The sequence below is a fragment of the Oculina patagonica genome, chromosome 5 (assembly GCF_052425735.1).
Source record: "Oculina patagonica isolate OP01 chromosome 5, crgOcupat, whole genome shotgun sequence".
Taxonomy (NCBI): Eukaryota; Metazoa; Cnidaria; class Anthozoa; order Scleractinia; family Oculinidae; genus Oculina; species Oculina patagonica.
In genome coordinates this window covers 26,988,805-27,016,218 of record NC_135762.1, presented here as the reverse complement: position 1 = coordinate 27,016,218, position 27,414 = coordinate 26,988,805, and the positions used below count along the sequence as shown (strand labels likewise).

The 27,414-nt window shown below is 36.7% G+C and overlaps 1 protein-coding gene and 1 long non-coding RNA gene across 10 annotated transcripts in view; one reads left to right on the top strand and one right to left on the bottom strand.

The window, feature by feature from the left end:
• The window catches only part of LOC144653620 (kinase D-interacting substrate of 220 kDa B-like), a 38,884-nt gene extending 19,575 nt beyond the window's left edge, over positions 1-19,309 (bottom strand). For 2 of the 7 annotated variants that reach the window (XM_078513660.1, XM_078513669.1), the window contains exons 1-6: positions 15,350-15,488; positions 11,846-11,998; positions 8,004-8,114; positions 7,622-7,720; positions 7,102-7,200; positions 6,444-6,542 (exon numbers count right to left, since the gene is read on the bottom strand). In XM_078513660.1, the coding sequence (XP_078369786.1) occupies positions 6,444-6,542; positions 7,102-7,200; positions 7,622-7,720; positions 8,004-8,114; positions 11,846-11,944 (507 nt within the window). In that variant the 5' untranslated portion in view covers positions 11,945-11,998; positions 15,350-15,488. Of the gene's footprint in view, positions 1-2,899; positions 3,040-6,443; positions 6,543-7,101; positions 7,201-7,621; positions 7,721-8,003; positions 8,115-11,845; positions 12,114-13,371; positions 13,417-15,349; positions 15,489-19,288 lie in introns of those variants that run through there. The other 5 variants (XM_078513662.1, XM_078513665.1, XM_078513664.1 and 2 more) reach the window with 5 other exon arrangements.
• On the top strand, positions 34-27,405 carry LOC144653627 (uncharacterized). 3 transcript variants are annotated; one of them, XR_013570775.1, is made up of 3 exons: positions 34-181; positions 6,461-6,586; positions 27,275-27,405. It is a non-coding gene; the product is annotated as an uncharacterized LOC144653627 (long non-coding RNA). The 3 variants fall into 3 exon arrangements; XR_013570777.1 differs by lacking the exon at positions 34-181 and adding an exon at positions 3,177-3,928; XR_013570776.1 differs by lacking the exon at positions 34-181 and adding an exon at positions 4,872-4,924.
• Positions 27,406-27,414: the final 9 nt, after the last annotated feature.

Sequence of the window (27,414 nt, the reverse complement as noted above, 5' to 3'; positions counted from 1 at the left end):
GCGACCTCTGATCTGAAAAAACTTGAAAGCGCGCCAATACAAAAAAAATCAAGTTTCATGTCTCGGGCCTGTTTATGCTACTCAATCAGTCGATTGGCTTTAATCGAAATGTTTCGAGATATGCTGCGATAAAACAAATATAATATGGTTTCAGTTGTCACGAACTATCTTCAGAAAAAAGGTTAGTTATAGCTTGTGTACACATATCATTACACAAATCTTTCAACAATAGAGTACCATGTTAAACACGTACACGACATCTGTTAGAAATGCCCTCGAATTTTCCAGTTTGGTTTAGTTCGGTTGTCTTTTATTTTAGCATTTTTTTTGTTAAACAAAGGATGTGTTAACAGCTTTTCAATCTTCTTTAACGGCAACTTATGATTACAATAAAATTATAACATAGCTAGCAGAGCCGCGCAATCAAATTCAGTATACATGAGCGTGCATCATAATTCCAATAGCGCGCGCTAATAGCTTGAGCAAATCGATTAATTTGCCAGAATTTTTTTCTTCTCGCGCGAGTTTTTGGCGCGGATTTAGAACTACATTTCCACTGGCAATTTTTTTTAAAAAGGTTCATACTTTTAGACGGTGCATTACCAAGTTATGATTCACTTGGAAAGTTTAGAGAGCATTCAAAAAGGTGGTTTGCTCCCGGTTATCGCCTGGAGCAACTCTGACACCTAATATTTCGTATTTCGCTGCCGGGCCCCCAAAGTATGAAAAGGGCCCAACGTTGTCCTCGAAGGGGAATGGGGGGGGGGGGGGGGAGAATAATACAATAGTACAATAGCATGCTTTTGTGCAGAAATCTTAAAAACGAATGAAAATAGCTATAAGCGCATGAGAGTTTAAAACTAAGAGGTTTCAGTGGAAATGAAAACCCAAAGCATTAACTAGAACTGAAATATTTTGTAAAAGTCTTAAGTAATTTTCTCTATCAGCCAAATCGTCACAGCTTTGTCATAAAGAATTCCTGTGTAAGTTACTATACCCCCATAACCCCGCTGTTTTCTACTACATTGAATTATTATTTGAAATTTATCTCTATTTAACGTGTTCATAACTTTTGATAAAACGACAGAAAGTATCCGTTTTTGGCTGCAGACTCGACCCAAACATTGCAAGGTCACCAATGCGGTGACCACAAAAACCGCGACGGATAAGAATAACGACAACCGAGTTTTGCGGTCAAGCATCGCTTTTAAACTGCTATTAATGTGTTCGCCAAGAAATTTCAAGTGAATTTTTAGATCTTTATGTAACGAGGATTAAAGAGCTTGAAGATTAAACGATACGAAAAAAAAGAAAAAGGAAGAACATGGCATCACACGAAAAAACAGTTTACATGAAGGCGAAAATCACGATAAATCTACATGTACACCGCAAATAAACTTTGGACGATAAATATACAAATAAACTTCACAAACATTTTTTGGACGGAAGAGCTCAATACAAAGTAATTTCAATCTTCGTCCAACAAAACTTAATCACCTCTGATAAAATAACAAATCTTGCGCAATATTACTGGACAAAATTGCGCCTTATCAAATACTAATCGAAGAATCGTTTAGTGAACAAAACTAGGTTTTATTATATTTGGGGGATTATAATTTCTTTTACAGACTTTTGGCTTTGTTTATACAAACGCATACACCACAAACCGGTACGCAATCATCAGCAAAGGAACCGAAATACTTTGCCATAAAAGGATCGCAAAATTTATACAACGAACATGTGAAAACTATTATCACTTCGCTAACAAACGACTAGTATATCGCCATTTCTTTTTATTTAAGTTTAGAAAACAAGAAGACTCAATAGAGACAAAACAAGCCGCTTATTGTATCAAAAACCACACATAAATTAAATATGTTTTTACGGTTAAACCTATCATCACATATACACAAATCAACATTTTCGATTTTGCACGAACGAGAGAATTTCATTTTGAATACAATTACAAAACTAAACCGTCTTCATGTTCCGAATTAAGAGGACAAATATATGTTGTTGCATGTTTCGCAAAATTATTTCTCATTTTCAAATTTCTACATATTAATTTTCCGCCACTTAGGCTCAGAAGCTATTGAAAAGCAATCTGAATTCGTCCTAGTTTTTTGCCGAAAATTTTGCAATTTCGCTTAAAATTAATCCACAAAAAAAAGAAAATAAATAACACGAAATTAATCGGACGAGATCAAAATTACAGAAACTGTTCTAAATGTGAACTAAGGTAGCGAAAATAAGTTAAACAGAGAAAAAAAAAACAGTAGTTTGCACTGATGGCTGCAAAACGAAATAACTCCTTTTAGAAAACATAAAAGATATGAAGACCTATTATAAATGAATAAATAAATAAAGTGAACGACTGCACTCCTATAAAATAAATCAGTTGAAGTCTTTGTGTGGTAGCTAGCTGAACAATCCATTTTGACAGCCGAAGCCATTGAAATACGTAATGCTGGAAAAAATCAACAAGGCCATGTCGTTTTCAAATAAATTTCCAAGCACCGCCGCCAAAAGAAAATCTCTTTGCTGCTGCATCTCATTATTTATGTGATATTTCATGGAACAAAATCTCCTTTGCGGCCCAAATTAAACGCAATTTCTAGAGCACGAATTACATGAAAAGAAATTATTTCTTTTTGTGCCAATTTAGTTCCATACAAAGATCAACCCTTTTAAGATAAATTCAAGCTGGTATATTTCAAGATGAAGCAATGCACTAATGAAATCCATGCTTCGTGTCTATCAAGCTTGCGTCGTTAAAATCGCTTACAATAGCAACGCAGAGGCCGTGTGTTAATTCCCTTATGCGCCTGGAGATGTCATATACAACAACTTATCACCTCCTTGTATCAACCAACTGCAATGAAATAACTTGTCAACTTACGTTTCGACGGATTCATGTCGAGTAATATCTCCTGGTCGTTGTAAAAAGACGTCCACCGAGGAACAATATTCCGAAGTATAATTAGACTAAAGAGCCACACAAAGTAAAAAGAACTCAATTTGCTCTCAGCCGATCTCAACTGAGTCTCGTTCACCTGTCGCACGAATCGCTAATGACTTTTTAAATATATGCAAAACCGAATTCCACTTAAGATAAGCAACGAATGGTTACCGCAAAAATTGTATACAACGTCTATGCAACGTATAAGAGTCTGAATTGCGGTTTCACATGACCAGGCACCGAAAAATAAACGTCTTTAGTGAGACTAAGCTCCAAATTTCTGCCAAGATAGTTTGGTTAATAAACACCGACATCAAAAAAGACGATTATATCTTCGACCTTCGCAAAGCGGATAAGCCGGATCTCACAAATCCATGATAAAATTCTGAATCACCTGTTTGCCTAGTACTAAGTAGCAATTGTTAACATTAACAAAGTCCTACAAATTTTCAATTCTTTAGTTAAATAAAAGAGATCTTACTGGTATGATTCGTGAGAGTTTCCGTCGTTCGCCAAAGATTGCTCTGTTTCAGGGGCTCAATACGTAATTTAGTGACAAACGAATCATAGAAACTTGAAGACATTAAATTAAAACTGTTGACGTACTTCGCCTGTCGAAGTTTTTACAATTAGCATGCAATTAAACCAAAGATGGTGAAATATTAATATCAAAACACAGCAGCCTAGCTCAAACAAAAAAAGTAATCCTCTTTTACTGAAATGCCACAAGAAAGCGAGCTTCCTCTAATTACGGTGAAGAGCCGACACGCTTTAAACAGGCAAAAACAAAACATCAACAACCATAAGGCAACGCCACAAATTCTAAAGAATGTTATCTTTCAACTGGCTTCAAAGGTCAATTGGTAAAAAAGACACAGAAAGATTTTATTATTGATTTGAAGTCGAGAGATGTTCATCGCAGACTTGATGAGGAAACAGCCGGGCAAAGAAAACAAATGTTATACCCCGGTGAGTGAAGATTGTCATTTTACAAAGATCTTTTTTAGCCCCAAGCATTATTTATAATTAACAATAGGATATACACTTTTTTAGACGCTGCGCAAAAGTGTAAATTAGCACTGACAAACCCGTATTTTCTCTTGGGACAAAGATTAGATCTATGTGTCTGTAAGAAATTTTGCTGAAGAATGAATGATTACAAAACTTGAATGCGATTCAGTTTGATTTTGAAAATAAATAACACGAGTTTTTGTTGCGAATGAATATGTTCTTAAATGGTTACCACCTCGAGTTATTCTACTCAGGAACCTAATTAGCCCTTGTAAAAACATAATAAATAATTGAACATGTTTACGTCTTTAGCTAAAAGTAGTGCTGCTTGTGTTTCGCTTTCTGTACCACTTTGTAGAAATTGGCTTAAGGCTGACAATGGCGCGAAACAACAAGCAAAAACAAAAGTAAAATGGTATCGCGGGCCTCTCTACTCTTCTATAATATCTCAAGGTTCAAATGAAAACGTTTTTGGAAGCTGATATGTAAGAAGTTATGGTCCTCCTACTCCCAAACGAATACCCCCCTTCCCTTTATTATTTTAAACTTTAAGTTACTTTATAAAGGTAAACAATCGAAGGCAAAGTTTGAAACAAAATTATGGAATGACTTAAAATCGAACGCGCGCTCTCATTGGTTTTTCTTGGTCACGTGATAACGATTTTAGCTTTGATTAATCCGGAGATTCGCAAACTAATCCCCGAGCCCCTACATAATAAAAACTTTCTTAAACTAGCTTGTTCGGCATGTAAGACTTGGCAATTTATCAATAATTCAATAACATGTACGCTCTACAATGGTTTATTTTGCCTTTCTCTCATTGGTTCAAATTCTGCACGTGACCCAGTAAACGCGGCCGATGCGGCCATTTTGAACCCAACCCCAACAACAAAAAAAAACAGGGCCCGAAAGGGGACGAAAGCCATCGAAACAGTGAGATTATTCAAGCTTAATGTGAGTTTACTTTGCTAACACTACCTAAAGCATTACGGCAAAATCGAATAAGCTATAAACAAACACCACTACCTATGCTGTAAGTTCCTATCGCAAATTTTAATGCATAAGCAAGTCAAGCTTGAACTATGGAGGCAGTGTGGGCTAGTGGTAGGGCGCTGGACTTGTAATCCGGAGGTCCCGGGTTCAAATCCACCTCCCTGCCACTAGATGGATTTGTGTTTGGTGGTCCCAATTCAGTTCAAATTCCCCACGCTTTGTAAATAGCTTCGGCTGGTTAGCCTCCTGCCAGTTGGGGTTTTTAACAAGTTTATGTTTGATTTATAATATTTGCTTATCTATTTACCGTGTCCCCAATTAGCACAGCCGTGCTAAATACATTGAAACTTAAATAAAGTTTTTTTTTTAAATTTAAACAAGTTCTCACCAGAAGGGATTTTCAAAACAGCTAAATTCTTTAATAGCGTTTATAGAGAAAGAACAATTCAGTTGACTTTTCTAGAACTGAAACAATAAAATTTTGTTAACTGTAGGGTCTTTCTAGACCTGTCCACCAGTCACTAGTTTTAAACAATTACTTTTTCGACATATAAATTTAAAATATACATCATATACAAATGTTACAAAAAAGGTATACAAAAAATCGGTAATTTACGGTTAATATCAGACACTTATAAGAGTTGAACCCTTATAGGCTTTTGATAATATACAATCTGGGTGCTAACAGAATCCAATCTATATTGCAAACCACGCATAAAGTGACGTTGAAAATAATGAAAAAAAACTTAAGTATGATTCAGAAGCTTAAAACACAACTGCATCATAGGAAACCCTACAATAGAAGTTTGATTGAGGGTCACTGACAATGGCAAGGGTAGAAACTGATATAAATTAATTTCATAAATCAAGAGTATTAATTTCCCACATTCCTTTCAGTTAAGCAAAATCAGGTCGGATGACAGTGGTATCTTAAAATGACATTGCAGGGCTCGAGACTAACGGTAGCCAACTAGCCAAAGGCTAGTAAAAATGCAGTTTTGGCTAGTAGGTTTTGGCCTTTCACTAGCCAAATAAAAATCAGGTATTAGTGGCAAGAAACCGCATTTATTAAAATCGTCTCTCAGAGAATATAACTAACAAGTAAACTGTTGACATTATAGAATGTGAAGCTTTTTAAACAAAATTCTAGTTCACAAAAACGCATGTACATGTACAATTTTTATAGTGAAGAACAAAGCCCAATTTTTTAAGGGAAAAAAACGTGAAGATTTAAGGAACATTTTACGGTTAAAGGTTTAAACATTATCGGACATTGTTTTCACCCTTCCCCCCCCCCTTTTTTTAAGCAGAAATAATAAGAAGAACTATTAAAGAAACCTTATTAAAGAAGAACTATGCTTAAAAATTGTCGCTAGTAGAAAACAAGTTTTGGCTAGTGAAATCAAAGCTGTCACTAGCCACTTAGCTAGTTAGCAAAAAAGTTAGTCTCGAGCCCTGCATTGATAAAATGTATTCTTACTTGTCCTCTCTCATTAGGGTCAGCACCATAGTCCAGCAACTCTCTAACAATGTCGTCATGTCCTTTGTATGATGCCCACACCAGAGGAGACCAGCCCCCCTGCAATTGACAGTGTTCTGTTAGTCACAGGTGGACGTCACCAGGTTTGTTTTGCTGTTGTTATTAATTGTCAAAATTGGTCACATAGTTCATTAATACAGTAGAATCCTGTTTACTCAAGCCTCCAAGGGAAAGGGAAATTGGTTTGAGAAATCAGGAGTTCGAGAAGTAAGGGGGGGGGGTGGAAATCGAAGGCAAACCACCATTGGTTCAAGTTCTCGGGAGTTTTGAGTTATCAAGGGTTGGCAAAGTCAGGATTCCATTATTCATGCCTAAAAATTTTCCAGATAAAATGAGGAACTTATTATTCCCCTTAATTTTTTTTAGCACCAATATGGGACACTGAAGTTTAATCCCAAAGACATGTATCACACCGTAATACACATTTGTGTTCTCTTGACCTTATATGGTCAAAAAATAAAATAAAAGTGGAAAAATTATAATAAAATGAATTAAGTTCTGTTTTTCAAAGTGGGCCAAACATGGCTATAAAACTTGATTTTTGTTTCATAATTATTTTAAATATATTGAAATAGTATTACATATTAAACATATTTACCAAGTCTGGTAATTGAACTTTTGCTCCACATTCCAGAAGTTCTTTTACAACCTCATAATGCCCTTCCTTACAAGCTGCAATAAGAGCTGTCCAGCCATCCTTTAAATTTTAAAAGAAACTTAACTTAAGTGTGAAGAGTAATTTAAATTACTGAAAACATAACAAATTCTTGTAACATTTTGACCTGGCAGTCAGTGTCAGACTTAGTGAAACCCAAAACAATGCTCACAGTAAAACTTGAAAAATAAAACTTGAAAATCTTACAGACTTCTTTAGTTGCAAAAAAGCATCATTATGACTATAATTTATCAATCTGTCCGTAATTTGTATAAGGGTTTAAAAATTATACAGTTGAATCTCGAAAATTCAAATTAAACCATGAAAATTTGCACCTGACCAACTAGCTGTTGTTTTTACTACTTTTACCCTCAACAAGTCAAACCTTTTTTTGATTTTCCTAGGTTCAAATCATTGGAATTCAACTAGTATACTTTAATTTGTAATTAGAATAGCAACATACCTCATCTTGTACATTGACTTGGACGTTCCTTTTCAAAAGCTCATGGACAATTTCCACATTTCCTTTCTCTGCTGCAATAATCAAGGGGGTTTGGCCATTCTGATAAAAAAGAAACTTCATCAGCAACATGTATGTGCACATGTAAATTACCAATTAATTTTTGTATAAGAGAACCACAATAAAAGTTATTGAAAAAAAAATGGTAACAAATTAAAAAAAAATGTTATCTTTTATTAGTTCACAAGAATTCTCTGAAACTAACATAGCAAAGTTTTTATCATTTCTTCCTATTTTAGGGACATGGTTTTCAGGAATATCAAATAGTGATTTTGGTTTGATTTCTTTTATTTTGGCAAGTATTTTTTTATTCTTTTTCACTTACCTGGTCTTTTTGTTCCAAGTCAACTCCTCCACTGTCCAGCAGATTCAATACATGAGTACAACTTCCATCCCTGACTGCATTGAGAAATCCTCCATCATTTACTGTCATTTCCTGGAAAATCAAATAACATGATCAGTTTTTACAATTAATAAAGCAGAGCGCCTTTTTTCACTCTTTGAAAAATTTAAAAAAAAGCCCTGTGTACTAAGTTTTAAAGTGTTAACATCCTTTCCCGGGCTGGGAGTTATAACATTATATAATTCCTATATTTTTCATAGGATAAAGGCACTATTTAGAAACATATTGAATTGAAATTGTCAGTTATCAAGAGTGTGACATAATAAAAATAAAATAAAAAATAAATGAAGTGTTAATGTTAAAGCTAGCCCATAAACATCGGAATAAAAATAAGCGCATGTTAGCTTTCAATTCAGCAAGATGCAAGTTCTGCAAGACTAGTATATATAATGTTCACTGCTTATAATGTAATTTCACAAATATTTGAACTGGCCATATTTATGTACTAACCAATTACAATATTAAAAAAAAAGAATACAGTACAATAATATAGAAAGGTGCATGTGGTATATAAAAATATCACTAAAACGAAAAGTACTTAAGAAGTGACAAAGATTTAAATTCTAAAAAAAGTTAAAATATAAATATTATATCATATATTGAATAATTTTGTACTATAACCATTTTCAAATAATTTTGGAAGTAACAGTGGGTTCCCAAACAAGGGAAAAAAATCAACTAGCAGACTTTCTGATTGGCTGTGAATAGAATTTATTTTATCACCAGCAGTAAATAATTTTTATGCAGATATTAAAGCTTCTTACGTGTACTTTTATGTACCTGTATGTCATACCTACATACATGTAAAAAACAGAGGGAATTATTTTTAAAATGTAAACCACATATTACAGAAGCAAAAGTAGGCAAAACACGTAAGGTTAAAAGGTTGTAAGGTTAAGGTTATTGAGCCAAACTAACTCCAAACACTAACTCGTACGATATGAATTGTATACAAGTTCACATCAGGTGTAAGAGCTACTTCATCACACTCAGTCAAGAATGACGTGCCAAGGCATGGGTGTTTTGAAGAAACATGCATCTGTATCTAAATAATAATAATTGTATATTTTTTGAGTACATATTGAAGTAAAGAAAATTCAATCATTGATTTAAAATGACATACAATTCTTTCCAAAAAAATTCCTACCTTGTGTTGTTTTGAAACAAATATTTATCACTGAACAACCTTTAAAAATCAACTGATTCCTATCCTATTGCCTTGCTGAAAATTACTTATGAAAATACAGCCAATTGTTAATGTATAAATAATAAAATAAGTCAGTCTAGAATACGCCTTTGAACTACATAAATACAAGCGCTAAATTTCATACACAAATCCATTAATCAAAAATTAGTGAAAAATTCACACCCTGCAGGCAAGTAAAAAAGTTTTAAAAATGTTCACCTGCATCTATTATAGAAAAAATATTTTGGGTCCATAAGTGCTTGTTCTTCAAAAATTCCAAACAAATTTGTACTGAATGTTTTCACATTGATGTACTGTAAACAAAAAAAATTGTTCGTGAAACTTCTGCATTGACATTGGTCCATTATAAAAAATGCATGACTTTCAACTTCAATTTCTATTTATCAGATTTAATTTACATTGAATGGTTTGCAGATTAAGCTTTATCTGTTGTAAAATTTTACGAGATTAAATACAAGGTAAATTCAGTTTTTATAGTCATGAATTATTTCAGATATTTGAGATTGTTATTGATATGTTACAAGCATTGCTACAGAAAGTCATGTCAAAACACTAGTCTGCTATCCAAAACTCTCAAATTACATTTTTTTTTTAATTTTGTAAATTAATGTGCACCATTTACACTCAAGATTTAGATGGTAAAATCTCCTCTTTCTAAGACAGTCTTGATTAAAAGTACAGTGGGGGGGGGGGGGGTACGGTGGCCTAATGGTAAGCATTCTGGACACTGGATCTAGTGGTCCACTAATTCAAACCCTGGCCAGGGTCATTGTGTTGTGTTCTTGGGCAATACAATACTCCCATAGTGCCTCTCTCCACCCACGCACACGCACAGGTGGATTTAGTGCTGGGGTTAACCCTGAGATGAACTAGCATCCCATCCATGGGGTAGGTGGGGGAGGAGGGATTATTCCTAGCTATGGACGAAAGTGTTAAGCTCCAGCCTGATGGCTATTCCAAGGTCGTCATGAATAACCATGCGGTCGAGCCACTTTATGTAACAAGTTATTTTCCTACAAATTTTTTTCCTACATTTGTCCTGTCCAGGTCTAAAAAAAACAAGCCAAACTTGACCACACAAATATATCATTTTGGATTAAGATATACGACTGAATAAATAAAATGTCATTCAGATGATCTTGTGATTTTATGATTGAATTCTCATGTTTGTATAAGCAGCTGGTTTCAAACAGTCCAAAGTAATGTGAGTTATAATATAGGGAATTTAATTAAAATGGATTTCATTGCATAAATTTGTTGTTTTCAATCCATAAATATAATATTAATTTTGGCGCAGACAGTCTTTTCTATGGGTACAAATGTACATGTACAACTGCTATCACAACATCCTTTGCTTTTATTTTACTTCACCAAGACCAATTCATGTCAGTGGGCAACTAGATTAGGGATTCCTCAGCCAAGAACTGACCCTTTTTGTAGCGTTGCTGCACTTTTCAAACTACAAACTAACATGCAGTTCAATCCTAATTACAACGACAATCCGAACAAAATGAATCGAAATATACCAATGACAACCTACAGTAATGACCTTTTGAACCTATTGATCTGAGGTGAACTTCAGTGTATTTACCAGGTAGTTACCTTTTTCATCCTGTGAAACTCTCCTCCTACCTAATCCCCACATATGTCTATTTGTGTTTACTGACTGTTTTTTAAAATATTTGCTCAAACCAAGATACTTGATCAATGTAATCATGTTTTCAAATTTTTCATGTTCTATTTCCAAATATGGTCAAATGACATCATACAGTATGTATGTAATTGTTAATGACACTTGAAAACAAAATCACTTGCAATGTCCAAATTCTTAACCACTGTAAAATCACTTTAAAGTACTATTTTAAAATTTATCAAGAAACAAATTGAAGAAGGTAAAGTCTAATCACATTAACTCAGTGATTTTAAACCTTCATTTACTCAGTTTAAAATTTTTACACAAACTTTTATATTGCACTTGGGTTTTCTAATTGGCTCCTTTAAGTATTAATAGGACTACAATTCATTTAAGAAAAATGTTAGTTAACGTTTTATTTCTCTGATATTGCACATGTTATAACCATCAAATATTACAAAGTGGTCCAGTATGGCCATCACAAAATGGGTTCTACGTACAGCAGAATCCAGATTCCTCAAACCTCTGAGGGAAATGAAAATATTGGTTTGTGCCCGAAACCGGTAGTTCAAGAAAATCAAGGATAAAATTGCAGTGTTTAAACTACTTGGTCGTGTTCACGCTTAGTGCATAAGCACTGGTAACTAAGTACCCATAAGTGCTCAAGTATAAGTCTCAACCTTGTACTCGGGCATGGGCACTGTGACCGAATTACGGCATGGGTACTTGAAAAGTGTGTTCACATTAGTGCCCAGCGAGAATCATGCTTGGCCATCGTGCCCAGGCACCAGGTGTGAACACAGCCTAAGTGAATCAAATCCAAAGAAAATAACTTTTGTTATCAGAAAGTTCGAAAAGTAGAGGTTTTGAGAAATCGTGATTCTACTGTATATTTTTAATTTTAGGCACTTTAGTGATACTTGCCATTCCTATAGTAGTTGTAGTCTGGATTCTGGTGAGTTGCGGCAAGTATTTCTCATCTTCAGCTGGAGTCTGATCTGCCTGTGGCCTCCACGACCACATAGGCGACTCTTAGACAAGATGGCTTTTAGCAGACAGGCAGTAATTTACATCACACTGAAAATTTAGACATGGTGGCTGTTTATATAGTTTCCTTCACAGGCAGTTTTTGGGATGTCACAGGAGTGTTGCGTGACATCCCAAAAAACAGCTACAAAGGAGACTACTGTTAATATTATCAATGTGTTTTTAAAGAGTAACCATTTTTTATTATACTGAAACCATATTTAATAGTTTTATGCCTAATAGTTGAATTAGATTTATATTTGTAAATGCATGAACATGTGTAATATTTTTAAGAATTACACTGTAACTTAATTTTTAATATTTTTTATTAAATTATATTATGGTGAGGTAGTAGGAATTTGAACTGGCTTATATTTAAACAAAACTTACTAATATTTTTTTACTCATCTCAAATATCAAATGGTATATTGCTTACTGACCTTGGTATGTAAATTACTGGATATTTCAGTACCTACACGTATTAGTGTTGGCTTGTAGTCATATACATTAACGTAACAAAATTTGAAAAAGGAAGTCTGTACTGTGTGCATAACCCTTTTTAGTCGAAAAGTCAGTGATATGTAATTTTCATCAGGTTAACAAACCGCATAAGAAATGACAAGAATAAGGAACCAAATCAATTTAACTGCACATAATTGCTGAGAGAGTAAAGGGCTGGCTACCAATTATACAGTGATTTAATTATAAATAGTTGTTATTGGGCAGCTCTGATGGTGCATCACATAATCAGCTTCACACTCCAATTATCTAACACTAAAGGTGTTCTAGCTAAGAACTAATCAGAAACTAGAAATATTGGTTATTAATGTGATTATGTGAGAAAATAAGGTATACATAAATGATAATTATGCCGCATCAGCATTAGGTTTTTTGGCTTGAATCACAGACAACAACGTTGGGGGTAAAGAAGATGAGACAATGCCTGAAGACAGATACCTGCTTTCTCAAGGAGAATAATAATAACTTGTTATTAAAAAATAATCTATTACTGTTTAATTTGTTTTAAAAGAAAGCCAAATTCAGCTCTGTTAATTTTTTTCTTCAGCAAACAAATTCTACAGATTATATTTTTTTGAAACATAGAAAAATTTCACAAATATACTCTTTTTTTTACAAAAGCTTAACATATTTAAAGATAAACATAAAAAAATCTCAGCAAACAAATTCTACAGATTATATCTTTTTGTAACATAGAAAAAATTCACAACAATATTGTTTACAAAAGCTCTACATATTTAAACATAAACATAAAAAAAGTATACAATATAAAAAAAATGAAAAAATGAGTTTCCAAAAAAAACATTGCTAAAAGAGCATGTATTTGTAAACATGTACATACTGTAAGGGCCTCAATTCTCTTCCTGTAACAAATTTTAGTTTTCAAATAGAAGTTATTCACTTACAGTTCTTTGATGATTCTCGATCTTGGTGGCCTGAAAGGTCACCTACTAGTAAATGTTTTGGCAGAGAAAAAATTGTTAGAGTGACATGCAAAATTGGTCATTTTGGAGACTGGCTTTGTTCTAAACTTTTTCAACTTTTCCAAAAAAAAGAAATTACCGTAACATAATTTTGTCAGCACGCATGTTGGATCAATGAGTTGTACATGTAGCTTAAAAACATGATGACAGACTTTTAATGTAAAACGACCCCCAGAAAGAAGGGGTGAACTTATACAATGTTCATCTGACTTCCCCAGGGGCTTAGGGCAGCATCCGATCAAACAATCTTTTGTTTTGCAGGATAAAATATTAAACATTCACGACCGAAAGAACGCAATATCTGCATGATAGTAGATTAAAATAAAACACCGGCTTTAACTCTGTGGGGTGCAATAAAATGGAACTCAGTTACGCTTCGGCGAATAGACGTGAAAACAAACCGTAAGTTCTCCCCTTTTCTTCATTAAAAACACAAAACTGAAGTACTTCGTGTGTTAGTTTCATTGCTAGGTCACTTCTAAAAAGGTTATATCACTTTCTGAAGTATATGCATAACATTGTTTACTCGGCAAAGACACGCGGACAAAAGAATAATAGAAAACGAATTTCGCATGGAATGTGTGTTTACACTATATACAGAACTGTCACACGCTCGATTAAGAGGCCGAAAATAATACGCCCTCGAACCTTAAATCCGTTTGTTTACGCCTTGAAACTTAAAGATGGGATTTAGACTCTTTTATTGTGGGCTGCTCGAATTATTCCGCGATTCCGTGAGAGATAAGAACCTAGTTATTATTTTTTAAATGTTACACTAGCTGATTTGTTCGGAGGCAATCACTTTCTAGCACGAACGTGCATGAGTAATTTGAATGTACGGTAAAATTATTTTATAAGTCGAATATTCGTATCCCTAAATAAAAAGACGTGATTACTGATCTGGCTGACGAAGATCTGTTTAGAACAAGGTCCCTTGCTACGCCTAGACAAAATAAATTGAAAGATTTTGTCGAGAGAATCGCACAACTGCGAAAACCGTTTCCGACACCAAAACGCGACTTGCGCGACAAATCAGTTACCGCTTATGAAAATAAGTCATTTATATTCTTTAAAATGTAAAGAAATCTCAGTTTTTTTAATAATACCAGTCAGAAATTACAGTTTGTATATCTCCTGTACAAAACCCTTATTTTTTGTTTTAAATAAAAATATCTTCTCTTACTAAAAACTGAATCGATATTTCAGTCGTGTTGTCAACAGTGACGGGGTATCACATGTAATAAGTGCCAGCGTTCTTGCGAAAAAAAAAAAACATCGAGAATTTCCCTGAATATCGTGAAATAATGACTTCAGTTTTGGGTGATGAACGAAGGCTAAGCAGCGTTATCAGGCGCACACTTGTGCAAAATGGTCACAGTTGTAGCAAAATGTTCTTGTCGACCGGCGATGTAGTATTTGAAAGTAGCACCCGAGAAGGCATCAATATATTATTCTTGTGTGGGCCAAAAGTGGTGTCGAATTTCATCAATTTCTGGAAATATAATCCCTAGTTAACTGGTGGCGGTAGGTCAAGTTATCGCCTTGGATTTATCCTTCTCTTCCTAGAACATTTGCCACATTTCCGGTAGAACCGCGAGCAAGATTCTCGAAAAAACACACTCGACATCTGTCAACAAGACTTTTATATGAAGAAATTTGGTAAACACCGACCTTTTCTCAATGGCTAGTCGACCATTTAAATGAACCATGCTCCCTAAATAGTGCATGCGGAGGTCGTTTTGGTGTTGCTTTTCAAAATACCCAGCAATTTCCAATCAAACCTCGCATGTTTACGCACGAACATTCGCTTATCTACACAAACCAAGCCGGTATCGACTCGCAAAATAGCGAATGTTTTTGCACAGTATAGCGATTGTTTGTAAAATTATTTCTAACTCACCTTTTAGAAACCCTGATATCTGTAATTTGAAGGGAAGATCGGTCGCCTCGATGGTATTTATCGCCCCATGAATTAAGCGATGCGAATATTTAGTAGCTGGAAAACTGCCGGCCGCCGAGTATTTCATTTACTTCGGTCGACTCTGTTCGCCCAAGAAGCATGCGCGAATGAAAAAGCACATGAATTATTCACCGCGGTAATTTGGGGCACCAGGGGGAAACTTTGCCGTTTCTTTCACCTGTCGTCTGGGTTATTGTTAGAGAACAAATTCGTGTCAGTACTGTCTTGAGAAAAATATTAATTTCCACAAAGAAATTTTAAAAACAACTGCCGTTCTAGTGGGAGATGATAGAAAATTTCGTGCCGCGCGCGCATCGAATTAAAATCAGTCGAACCACGAAAAAAATCCGAAAAAAGGCATAAAAGATTACATCCATTAAAACATCGCGGTTGAAAATTTCATCGCACTGCAATCTTCCAAGCTTTTAACTTAGAAAGCCGACTTTGTAATTCAGCGTGTGATTTGCGTGGCTTTTTAAGAAAGGCTCACCGCAGTTTAGACCGCACGCACGAAGAACGACAGGTGAAGCGAAGAATTTCCTTTGCAAAACAAATACAGCCGAATGCAACATTTATGAAGAAATTGAAAAGTTTTTTCTAAAACGTTAACTTTGTCATAAGCTACATATTCATCAGACAAAAGATGGGCTTGGCTTAATTATTTCATGCTACATATCCTTACACAGGCGTTCATCGCCTTCGACCGACTTCGGCTGGTGGCTTCTCTTCCGACAATTCAGGGGCACCCATCGAGAATATAGTTCAAAACCACTTAAAGATAGCACCGTTGAACGTATTTTAGTATTTGAACGGTAGATATAGGCATATTTTTATCCCCTAAAATTTTTTTATTTGTTCGGATTTCCTAGCTGAAAGTCTAGTGATCCGAAAGTTATAGGGATCAAAACTTACCTTTTCGAAAAAAATTCCAGCCAGGTGACCTTTTTAGAGTAAAATCCGTTAAAAATGAACAATTATACCATTTTTTAGATATTCGAAAATCCTAGGAAAGGCAGGCAAGCAAAAAAATTTACAATGAATGTTGCGAAAATTCTAGATTTCAAATCGTCTTCCGAACAGATATTTTAACGAAATATTCCGTTGGGTGCCCCTGACAATTATCAGACGAAAGATCCGACATTTTCACTGTATTACACTGACCACAAGGAGAATGAAACAAGAGTTTTTATTACATTTCTCCCTACTTTCACACTTCATTATTGAAACAAAAAAATAAATAAATGAAACAATCCATAACAAAACCGTCAAAAAAGTGACTGTGAAAAATAAGGCAAACTTCATTTGAAATCGCCTCGCCTTTTTCAACACGGTCAAAAATTGACATTTTGCGGGAATCACGAGTTTTGAGCTAGATTATAAGTCAAACAGGGATACACATGTATATTGCGTGATCGAAGCATATACTGAGGAATAATACATATGTGTTTATTTCTTTTTTGTTTTTGTTTTTTTCGTCAGGCCGTCCCCTTGTTTTCTTTTTTCTTTTTCGTTTAATGTCGCCTGACCGACCCAAATATTAGGGTTTTTCCAAAAAAAGTTGTGATATTAGAAATAACAAAGACTTGCTATTTCAGCGGTTGCTGGAAAGTCGCAGATGCTCGCAGATTGTAAAAGAGTATTGGTGGTTCATCTGTTTTCGCTTTTCTCGGCTGAGTGTACATGTAGCCACTACAGCGATCTTTTCCTTCTCCATTGCCGCCATGTTGATTTTGTGACCTCGTTTCGTTGCTTCCAGGCTCTTAGTTCCAGCTTGCTCCTTATTTTTTAAAATTTTTTATCTTTTTATCCGACCGACCGACTCAAAACTGTAGAAAAAAGAAACTCGACGGTAAATTTAGAAAAAAAGAATACGGCCTCTGACGCACAATGGCGAAATAATCAAAAGAATCTAATCATTTTAAAGAAAAATTCATGAAAATTAAAACGCAGTTCAAGGAAGCAAATAATTCCTGTTCACGTCCCTATCATGTATATCAGACTGAATTACAGGTGAAAAACACACTGCATGCTGTTACCACCCACAGCGCTGGCGATAAGGGGCACATATCAAACGTCCAAAACTGATATGAGCGGCCTGTTCGCAGGCTAAAAAAGTGGCGAAACGGCAAGCTGATGCCATAGGATATTCGACAGACCAGGAATCGTTTGATTTGCTGAAACGGTGTTTGAAAATTGACAGAAGAAAGGTACAAATGTACAGACAACCTAACTGCTTACAGTTGAATCACCTAGTTGCTGGTATTACTTCCTGTGCTAAAGGCTTGTCAAGCTTCTGTTTTCAGTTTCATCGGTTTTTACTTAAAATCTTATTTTCCGCCTGGTTAATAAGTCTTTACTCGATTCGCAAAGTTCTACTCTTCATGTTTTTGGCGTCGTTCGTCAGCTGCTCGGTCGGCAAAGAAGTCGTATACATGTAAGTCTTCTGACGTTAGCGCTGTACAATTTGCACAATTTTTGTTCACTGTGCACATTCGTAATTCCTGTATATTTGATTGCCTTGATTGGTCCCCTGAGTTACACCCATTGAGTTGTTGTGAATAGACTAACATATTGCTAATAAATATATAAATACTTACGTGACTGTGCTACACGTATTTCAGAATAAACTGAATTATAAGGAGGGATTCCATCGTTTAAGTTTTAGCACAGTTCTCCCGCATGAGAGTCACCCATTCTAGGCTCTCAGAGAACGAGCAAAATAGAGGGTGGTAAGGGGGGTGGGGGGGGGGGGATTAGATCACGTTTCACAAAATATGTCACGTTTCACGCAAAATAAAATAGCCATTTCACAAAAGCAATCGGAGAAGAGTGACCACCATCAGTCACGGTCATGCACTGGTCATGCAATTTACCACACGCAGTCCTGTTTTCAAACGCCTATTGTATAACTTTTTGGAAGGAAGGAAGAATCACGGTTTACATTCCCGTTCCATGAGAAAAAAAAACAACAATCATTTCGCAATTTTCATAAATTTAAAACGATTCACGGTTAACGGCTATGTAAGCAAATCACGTTTCACGAGAAAAAATGGCCATTTCACGGAAAAAATAGGCATTTCACGGACCACGAGAAAACCCTTTATCAAAATAACTAAGCGAAATTCGCTAAAGAGAAATACTGTTTATTTGTCCATTTTCCTGACTCTCGTTAAACAAACCGCGTTCCCCACAGGCTGAAGTTATCGTGCGCGATGGTCGGAAACAACAGTCATGTGATACGCAACTTCGCAAAAGGTCAAGTTGGATTTTTAACGCTCGCGTGTGCCCCGGTAATAAATCTGCTAAATTTTCAGTTAACACCCATTCAGAAGATTTACTTATACGATAATCCTCTCTCGAGTTCGAGTACACCTTATTTCTAGCTTAACTGTTGCTGTTAAAATCGGGAAAACAGGATAAAAGCACACAAGAATAACATAGAAAATTGAAAACAAGCCTTTATAAGGCGGCGGCGAACTTCAGGTTTATCTTTCACCCGTGCGGCATGCTAACCTTAGCCTGCGATCACGCGATTTTTTTTTCTTATATTTTTTTTTCACGATAGTGGACGAGAGGGGAAAACGCCTGATCGCCGGTAACCTAAGTTTGTCACATGAAATAATAATGTCCCGTTTAACAAATCTTGTAAATTCATGACCATCTTTCTGTGAAAGCGTTATGTTCAAAATAATGTCCGGTTTGAGACGTGGCAAACTGATTGAGCAAGAAAAATGAAGGCGAACTCCAGGACCCTTCTTCAAAAGCGGCGGAAAATAAATTGAATCACGATTGCCAATACAACAGATACAATGTTACACCAAATGTGCTTTTGAGAACAGAAAAGACAAAGATCGACATTAATGAAATTTTGCGGCTTACCTTGTAGAAGAACTATTTTTGTTTTAATCTCGATATCTCCTATTCTCAGCATTAAAAGTCGGCTTGTGCTAGGCGTATGCCACACCTTATAAACACCTTGCTTGCGTGTGAAGACAAGATCCAAACTGTTGAAACCCAAAATACATTGGCTAAAGCAAAACAACCGATGAAGTATGATGAGGGATCATGAAGAAGCGAGTGTCGTGAGGATTTGACTAACTGGGAGAGGGGTGAGTTTTCGCTGTTAATGTGATCCAAACCGGAAATGGTGGTACGAAAACTACCGTCACACAACCGTGAATTGTATCCACGACCATTGCTGTGGTATAAACAGCTTGATTGTTACCATGTTCGTTTTTTAAGACCATAGACATACTGATATTAATGTACAAGGATAAAAATTTACTGGCACCTAAACACATTTCTGACATATTTTATAAACAATGTAAGAATTATGATTTGCGTAGTAGCGATTTTCCAATACCTAGCGTTCAACACTGTAAATTATGGTAAACATAATCTCCGGAAAGCCTGTTCGCAGGCTAAAGATATTTAGGTCCCTATCTGTGGGGTAAAGTGGATAAAGATCTTCGTAACAAAAAAAAGCCTTTTTGAATTCAAAAAAGTAGTTCGGGACAGTAACATTACTATTGTGTTGGACGGACATTGCAGATGCTACGCTTGCACAACATGATAATGTAACTAATTTTAGTAATCGTGAAATCATTTTAACTTATTAGAATTTTAAAACATATCTGTGTCATTTTAACTATCTATCGATATATCTATTTTTTATAATATTAGTATTTTTATATTTTATATCTATTTATATAATATTAGTGTTTTTATATTTTATATCTATTTATATAATATTAGTATTTTTATATTTTATATTTGTAATATTTATTTTAGTGTCCCCAATTAGCTCTTTAGCTAAATACCATTGACACTTAAATAAAGTTTATGTATGTATGTGGATGTATTCTTCTTGCTACCCTTGTTTAGCTCGCGATGACATTATCTTAGATCATCAAGGTCGAGGCCCCTGTTCTTCTCCTGCTGGCAGTGTTTTGACACTTATATCTCGTTTTTAGCGCTGGGTCAACGGTATGCCCCGACGTTACAAAACGTTACGTCAGTGGGACTGGGAATCACAAAGATAAAAACAATAGAACAGGGAATGAATTCTACTTTTTATCTTGAAAAAGTCCGAAAATGCTAAGATGAACCGACCATTCGGTGGGTCTACCTGATATAATTTAATAGGCTCTTTAAAATACCTAAGCCCCAGTTTTCCCTTCCCTTTTGTTTACTTCAACTCGTGAAATCCCTATCCTTTTGTAATCATCCAGCCTGAAAAGGTACCCCTTTATGTCGGAGCCTCCCCGTATAGTGCACTATAGGAAGTACCCCCGGGGACGGGGCCCAATTTTAAGCCCTGGTTTACAACGCGTCATTAGGAGTTCTGAGCGGTCCGGAATTTACGCAAAGCTAGGTTTCTTCTACCCCGCGCAAGGTTGCAGCCGTATGTTCAGATCGCTAGAGGAGACAGTTGAAATTCTACTCTGTGATTCAAGCACATTTTGAGGGACCGAACGCATGAGCGAGCGGGCGAGCGCCATTTTGCGGTCGGAAAACAGGGAAGGTTTGAAGTCAGTGTTTAAAAGCGGCCGGCGGAGTAAGAGTGAGGCTGACTTGACCCCATTCCTCTCTCTTGTCCTCGAATTAAGGACGAGAGTCGAGGCTGAATGGTTCAACCACAGGGCGCCCAGACAAACTGTTTGTGTATGGACTGTGCACATTTACATTTTTATAGAGAATGTATGGAATTTACCGAATGGTTTGTAGAATTGCGTAGAATGGTGCAAAATATATCAAATTTGTGCTGAATAAATGTTAAGTTTCCTACCTTTTGTGTAGTGTCGTTCTTTTGGCTCGAAATGGCAAATTTGAGTCGATTGAAGGGTATTTTTCTTTCGCTGTTTACTATACATCTAATTATATGGAAAGGGTGGAAACTCCAACAGCTCTAAAGTAGAACACTTCCAGCGCCGAGCCGATTTTCGACCTGATAATCCCATCGCACAACTTTCAAACTATGCACCAGAAAAGAGGAAGGCTTGACGAATCTTCTCGTATCATTTGATCGAAAATTTATCCAAACGGTCAGGAACAAGCCCTCAAACGAAAACGGGTATCCAAAATTTTTAAGCCGTCCGAATGCGTAGCACCAATTTGTGGTGCCGAAGGGAAACGCTATTCCCCAGCCTCTTTGTGATTGGATACAATTGAACAATGGTCGTTCAAGATTTTGTTTCGTGGATAGGGAGGCAAAGGCAAAACCAATACTCAATAGTATAGGGAGTGATGTCAATAGTGCGACACAACCTTAGGACCCTCGCGCAAATGGCAACAAGAACATTGAGAAGCTTGCGAAGCTTAAAATCGGGCGCTTTGCCTTGAAAGGCAGGGTTCAGTACAGCAGAAACCACGAAGCAGTTACTTAAGTAGCACTCAGTCCGACTGTGTTTGTGTAAGTCACAGGGCTTGCGTAACTAAAATTAATGTTACTCGAATTCCTGATGGATTCTGTCTTAAACTGTTACGAGCTTAGTATTTCCAAATTATTGCATGTCAATGTAAGGCAAGACAAGACATGCCTTGGTTCTTATGTAATTCTCTTAAAAACACATAAGATATTGACTATAATTTTGTCTGTGCTATGGCAATTCACAGTGGGGTGGTCTTGATGTGTCTTTAACTTGTAGACTGGACTGGACTAGTAAAACGCGGACTTGTAAAACGCCTCTAGACACTTCGATTCCTTGGCCACAATCATCTTACGGCTCTCTTCAATACATAATGTCTCAAAAAAAGTAACCTAGAAAAAGTCAGAAGAAAAGGTCGAAAGACCGATTTGAAATATAACGGAAATGTTCTAATGTCACGAACGTAGGAGTCGTGTAGGCCCGTCACCTTTATTTACCACATACTGCCCCCAAATTAAAACAGTACCCTCAGAAAGAAGTCAGAAGCAAATAAGGTCGAAAGACGAATTTAAAATTAACGGCAAATATTCTATGTCACGAACGTAGGAGTCGTGTAGGCCCGTCACCTTTATTTACGATTGACTGTTGATTTCTGGACGGGCCCCGTTCTACCTCGTGCGAGCAATACAAACGACTGCACTCAACAGACGTCAAGTAGTGGAAAGAAAGAAATATATGCACACAACTCATAGCATCAATCCCGTTGTTTTAGTAGGGGTTTGCAGAACGAACATGTGCTATACTGCAAAAACATCTCCACGCTAAAAAACATAGAGTGCTCAAAAAAGCTAGAAATATGCCGTCGAAGAAACACACAAGAGTTAAAAAATGTTTCGCTCGCTAAACCGTTTAGTTTTATCCGATTTACAAGCGCTTGTTTTACAAGTCCGCGTTCTACAAGTCCGTGCTTAACAAGCCCTCGTTTTACAAGTCCACGTTTACAAGTCCTCTTACTAGTCCTCGTTTACGTCCGCACTGTCCGCGTTACTAGTCCGCGTTACAGTCCCGTTTACCTGAGTCCGCGTACTAGTCCTACGCGCTTACACCGCGACTCCCACCTATCCCTCCTCCCCTCCCCTCTAAGACCTACGTCCTTCCCCTGTCTTTTCGTTCTCATCCCGGCGTGCGCCAATCGAGTAATATTTATATATCTCAATAAATCAGTGATCAACCGTTATACGCCGTCCAGCTCACGCAACTAACCCCTCTCACAACCTCCACTTAGCTACTATATTTCTAAAATTTTTTTTTGACCACCACGTACCTTTCTACCCAAAAAACTCTGCCGCCCGGTTAACCTGTTTTAACCTTCAAAAATTAGAGCGTTCGAAACTAAATAGACTTACAAATACGTTTTGTTTTGAATTTATAATTTTATTTTTTCCCTTCCTATTTTCTAAGTTTTATTTTTGCCGGCCGCATTTATTTTCTTCATTAACCTTACTTTTCTCTCCGTCACTCTTCATCTTTTTTGACAAGACTTGACGACATTTCATAATGAAATTCTTGCTAAATAAAAAAAGTTTTACGGCGGAGTCAGCTCAAAAATATAGCATACACCCCCATTCATATCAGAAACCAGCAAACCATCTAGTTTGCTAAAAAAAAACTGCGTGAATCAGGACCTTTTTCATTTACAAAAATAATTTAACTTGTCAATAGTGCATTTCACAATGGTGAATATCAGTAAGTATGGGGCCCAGTTCTCGGCCACTTTGTGTTTAACGCGTTTTTTCACACTCCAGTTGAATCAAAAAAGGATTCCTTCAAAGATAGATGATTCATTGCTTTAAGTATCTTGAGTTTGATCGTTCAATTCGATATAGAAAGCTCAAGTCGAGTTTACGCGGAGGTAGGTGAATTTGCATTCCCGAAAAAGTTGTTTACGGCTCCAAATTCATGGATGTAGTTAAATTCGTATTTTATCCAAAGCCCCCACCATACGAGTAATTTTTGGCATGTAAACGTAGAATAATTCACTTTCTCTTTAGTAATTTTCGTTGACGGTTGTATTTTTGGTCTTTTTCTTTTCTTCGACGTTTGCGTTTTTGCCACCCTGCTCGCTATCACAGCTTAGCGCTTGGTTTTTAAAATCTGTGGCAATGCTGTTCTTCTTATTCACTTTTCCGTCCTCGGTTGCAGAACCTGCACATAGGCAACTAGGCGCGTTAAATCCTTCTTTTCTAAAGTAAAACAAACATTAATATTTGGGATCGTATAGTATATATGCTTCTGACGATGAGCTTGCGAAGAAGGCTGAAACAACTATTTTGCCGGCACGGGATACAACACGGCCTGGGCTCCAGGCCGGTGCATTATGGGGGTTAGCCAGGGGTATATAAAGGGAGTATAACACGTGATAGTCATCTAGGTCTCTGAACCAACCCTGTTCAGTGCTCCGTTAATTTTTTTGTTTTTTGTTTTTTCATATTTTCTTCCGCCTCGTTGCTGACTAGCCTTGATTTTACTTGATAAGCCTCCGTAGGACGGGCTACAATCGTTGGACATGAGCCATGGTTCCTACCCAGATTTCCGGCCTCTTTATGGCAGGTTTTTTCTGGCCTCCGTGCTATCAGTCTTTGCTCCTGCAGTTTTTTAGCCTACCTGGTACTAATTGTTTTGTACTTTTTGTTTTGTATGAGTAGGTTCTTCTTTTTGGTCCAAAGTTGTGGATTACTCAGCCCATCTGGCAGTTTACACTAATTAGAGTTTGTTTATCTTGCAACTATATTTGCCTTACTGGCTCTACAAGTTTGTATATAGGGGATTAAGGTCCAAAAAGTGGGCCCCTCAGACTAACTGCCAGTTGAAACTAAGTTTTCCTTGCACTTTATTTTCCTTACTGGCTCAATTATTTGTATTTAGGGGGTCTTAGTCTAATGTAGTGTACTCCCTCGTACCTTGCAAGTTTGGCATGTCGCTTTTGTATGTGGGGTATTTTGGTCCAAAGTTGTGGACTCCCCAGCTTAACTGGCAGTTTGAGATGTAAAGCTTGTTTAGTTACCGTTTGGTCGGGCACTTACCAGTTTATGTAAACTTTATATCATTTTTTCGTAGTATTCACAGTGTGATGTCATTCTACTTCACTATACGTATGAGTTGTTACGTATCTGCTTTTGTTTATACTCGCTGTGTAGCCCTTGCAGCTGTTTGTAGAGAATTAGGTTTGTAACTACTGTAGTTTATTAACTGGTACTTAACGTTTTTTCTGACGAATGAGCTCGCGAAGAAGGCTGAAATAACTATTTTGTCGGCAAGAGATAGAACTAGAATTGGGCTCCAGGCTGTGAGGTCACGGGTAATGACGTAGGGCTATATAGGACAAAGGACATGTAGGACAAAGAGAACTGAAAGCTTTCTTAACATTTCGCTACATTTCGTAACTTATATTATGCGTAGTCCTTTCTTGATAGATTTTTAATTGTAAATAGTTGACTTATCATTTCATGTAAGTGTTACTCGATGATTCAGTTCCGCTCAACTGCAAAAGAGTTTAAATTAACTATAGGAAGGGTATAGCAAGTGGCTGTCAAGGCCTCAGAGCCAACTGCTTTCTTGGTCTGCAGTTTACGTTTATTTTTATTTCATTTTGTAAAGCCACGTAGAGCCATGGTTCCTACCCAGGTTTCCTGGCATGCATTTTTTCCCCACTGGGGTTTTTTGTGCCAGGTTTTTCTGGCCTCCGTCTAACCGCATGCGTTTTGTAAGCGGTTGCTCAGCTCTGTACGCTTTAGGGCTTTTTCATTCGTTTTTCATTTTCTATGTTATAACGGTACGACCATGTCGTTAGAACATATGAGATTTGTAAACATCCTATCTTGTCTTATCGGAGTTTTGGTTCTCCGGCCTAACTAGCTAAGCCTGTGTTTTAGAGTAGCTCCCTAGCCTAACTGGCACTAAGCCTGAGAGCTTACTGGGAAATGTAGTTCAAGGCGTGGGTTTTCGTCCACGTCGTTAAAACATATGAGATTTGTGAATATCCTAGATTTCTGTCTTATCGGAGTTGTGGTTCTCCAGCCTAACTGGCTCTTAGCTTGTGATTTAGAGTTGCTCCCTAGCCTAACTGGCAGCCTAACTGGCACTAAGCCTGAGAGCTTACTGGGAGATGCAGGTCTAGGCGTGGGTTTTCTTTGTAAATTTCGCCTTACTGGCGTCCTATCGCCTTGTCCAGTTGATGTCGTAGCTACTATTTGTAATGACAGTCATTTAATTAAGTTTAATATGGATAAGGATATTTTAATATAGATGTGTCCTGTAACTAGAGTTTTGAATGTGTTCTACTTGTATGTAAACATTGTAAAATAGTGTAAGGAAATGTATGGGATTTGGGTTGGTTCGTGTCAGGCCGCCCCCCTAAATAAACTTATTTGTCCTATAGCTGTGTGCTTGTTTGTTGTGTAGTGGAGGCAAAATATAGGTTTACAGAGTGATTTTATGACTGTGAAAATTAATTGAGCATTTTTTTTACAGATAATTACGCACAGCTTTTTAGTGGCCGAGAACTGGGCCAAGGTGGCCGAGAACTGGGCCCACAGATGGAGCTTTTATTTTTATTATTGCTCGGGCAATTAATTTTTGACCGGTCGTAGCTTTACACCAAAAAGCTGAATAATGTAGCTAGCTCTGGGAGAAATTTCATTCCCGCGGTTCTTCTGAGGTAAGAAATACAAGTTTACGTCAAAAGTGGCCGAGAACTGGGCCAAGGTGGCCGAGAACTGGGCCCACAAATGGAGCTTTTATTTTTATTATTGCTCGGACAAATTAATTTTTGACCGGTCGATAGCTTTACACCAAAAAGCTGAATAATGTAGCTAGCTCTGGGAGAAATTTCAAGTTCCTGCGGTTCTTCTGAGGTAAGAAATACAAGTTTACGTCAAAAGTGGCCGAGAACTGGGCCCCATACTGTACTTTGCCCCGTAAGCTTTTTTCTCTGTCCTTCCGCCGAAGCAAAAAAACACAACCTGATTACACATTAACCCAAAAGTCGACCAAGTGTGCCTGCAACGATTTCCTGTCAAAACTAAAATGAAAACCATTGCGGTATGCGTCACCCGTAGCGGTTTTGTAGCAACCCCAAGCTATCCCCGTCTTTTTGGCCGCGCCAAGAGACTACGCTCTAGGACGACCAAAGGGTAAACTATAAATCGGCCACGCCCGATTAATTATGAAACCATAAACAAAAAAATAGTACAAAAAATGCGAACGGTAAAAATGTTATTATCTACATTGTGCATTTTTGTCATTCATAAATATTTAAACTGCTTTAAATTGCTTTCATAAGGAAATGTCAAATTCCTTCAAATTCCTATCTACATTTTTAAGTTCATCTGCAGGCATACTTGTTATCCTAATTATACGCTTTAACATTTTAAATCACTGTATATTTGAGACATGTTTAGCCAGCTTACATGTCATTGTTCATTTTCATATTTTTCAGCACTTTCTGGTGCCCAGTGTCAAAGATTGAGCGCGGGCTTACTACGTTACTCCCAGCATGGCGGATGATGTAGACTACTGTCTGTAGTCTTGACCAATCACAAAGTAAGGCGGACGCGTCACGTGATCATCTGAGAGCCG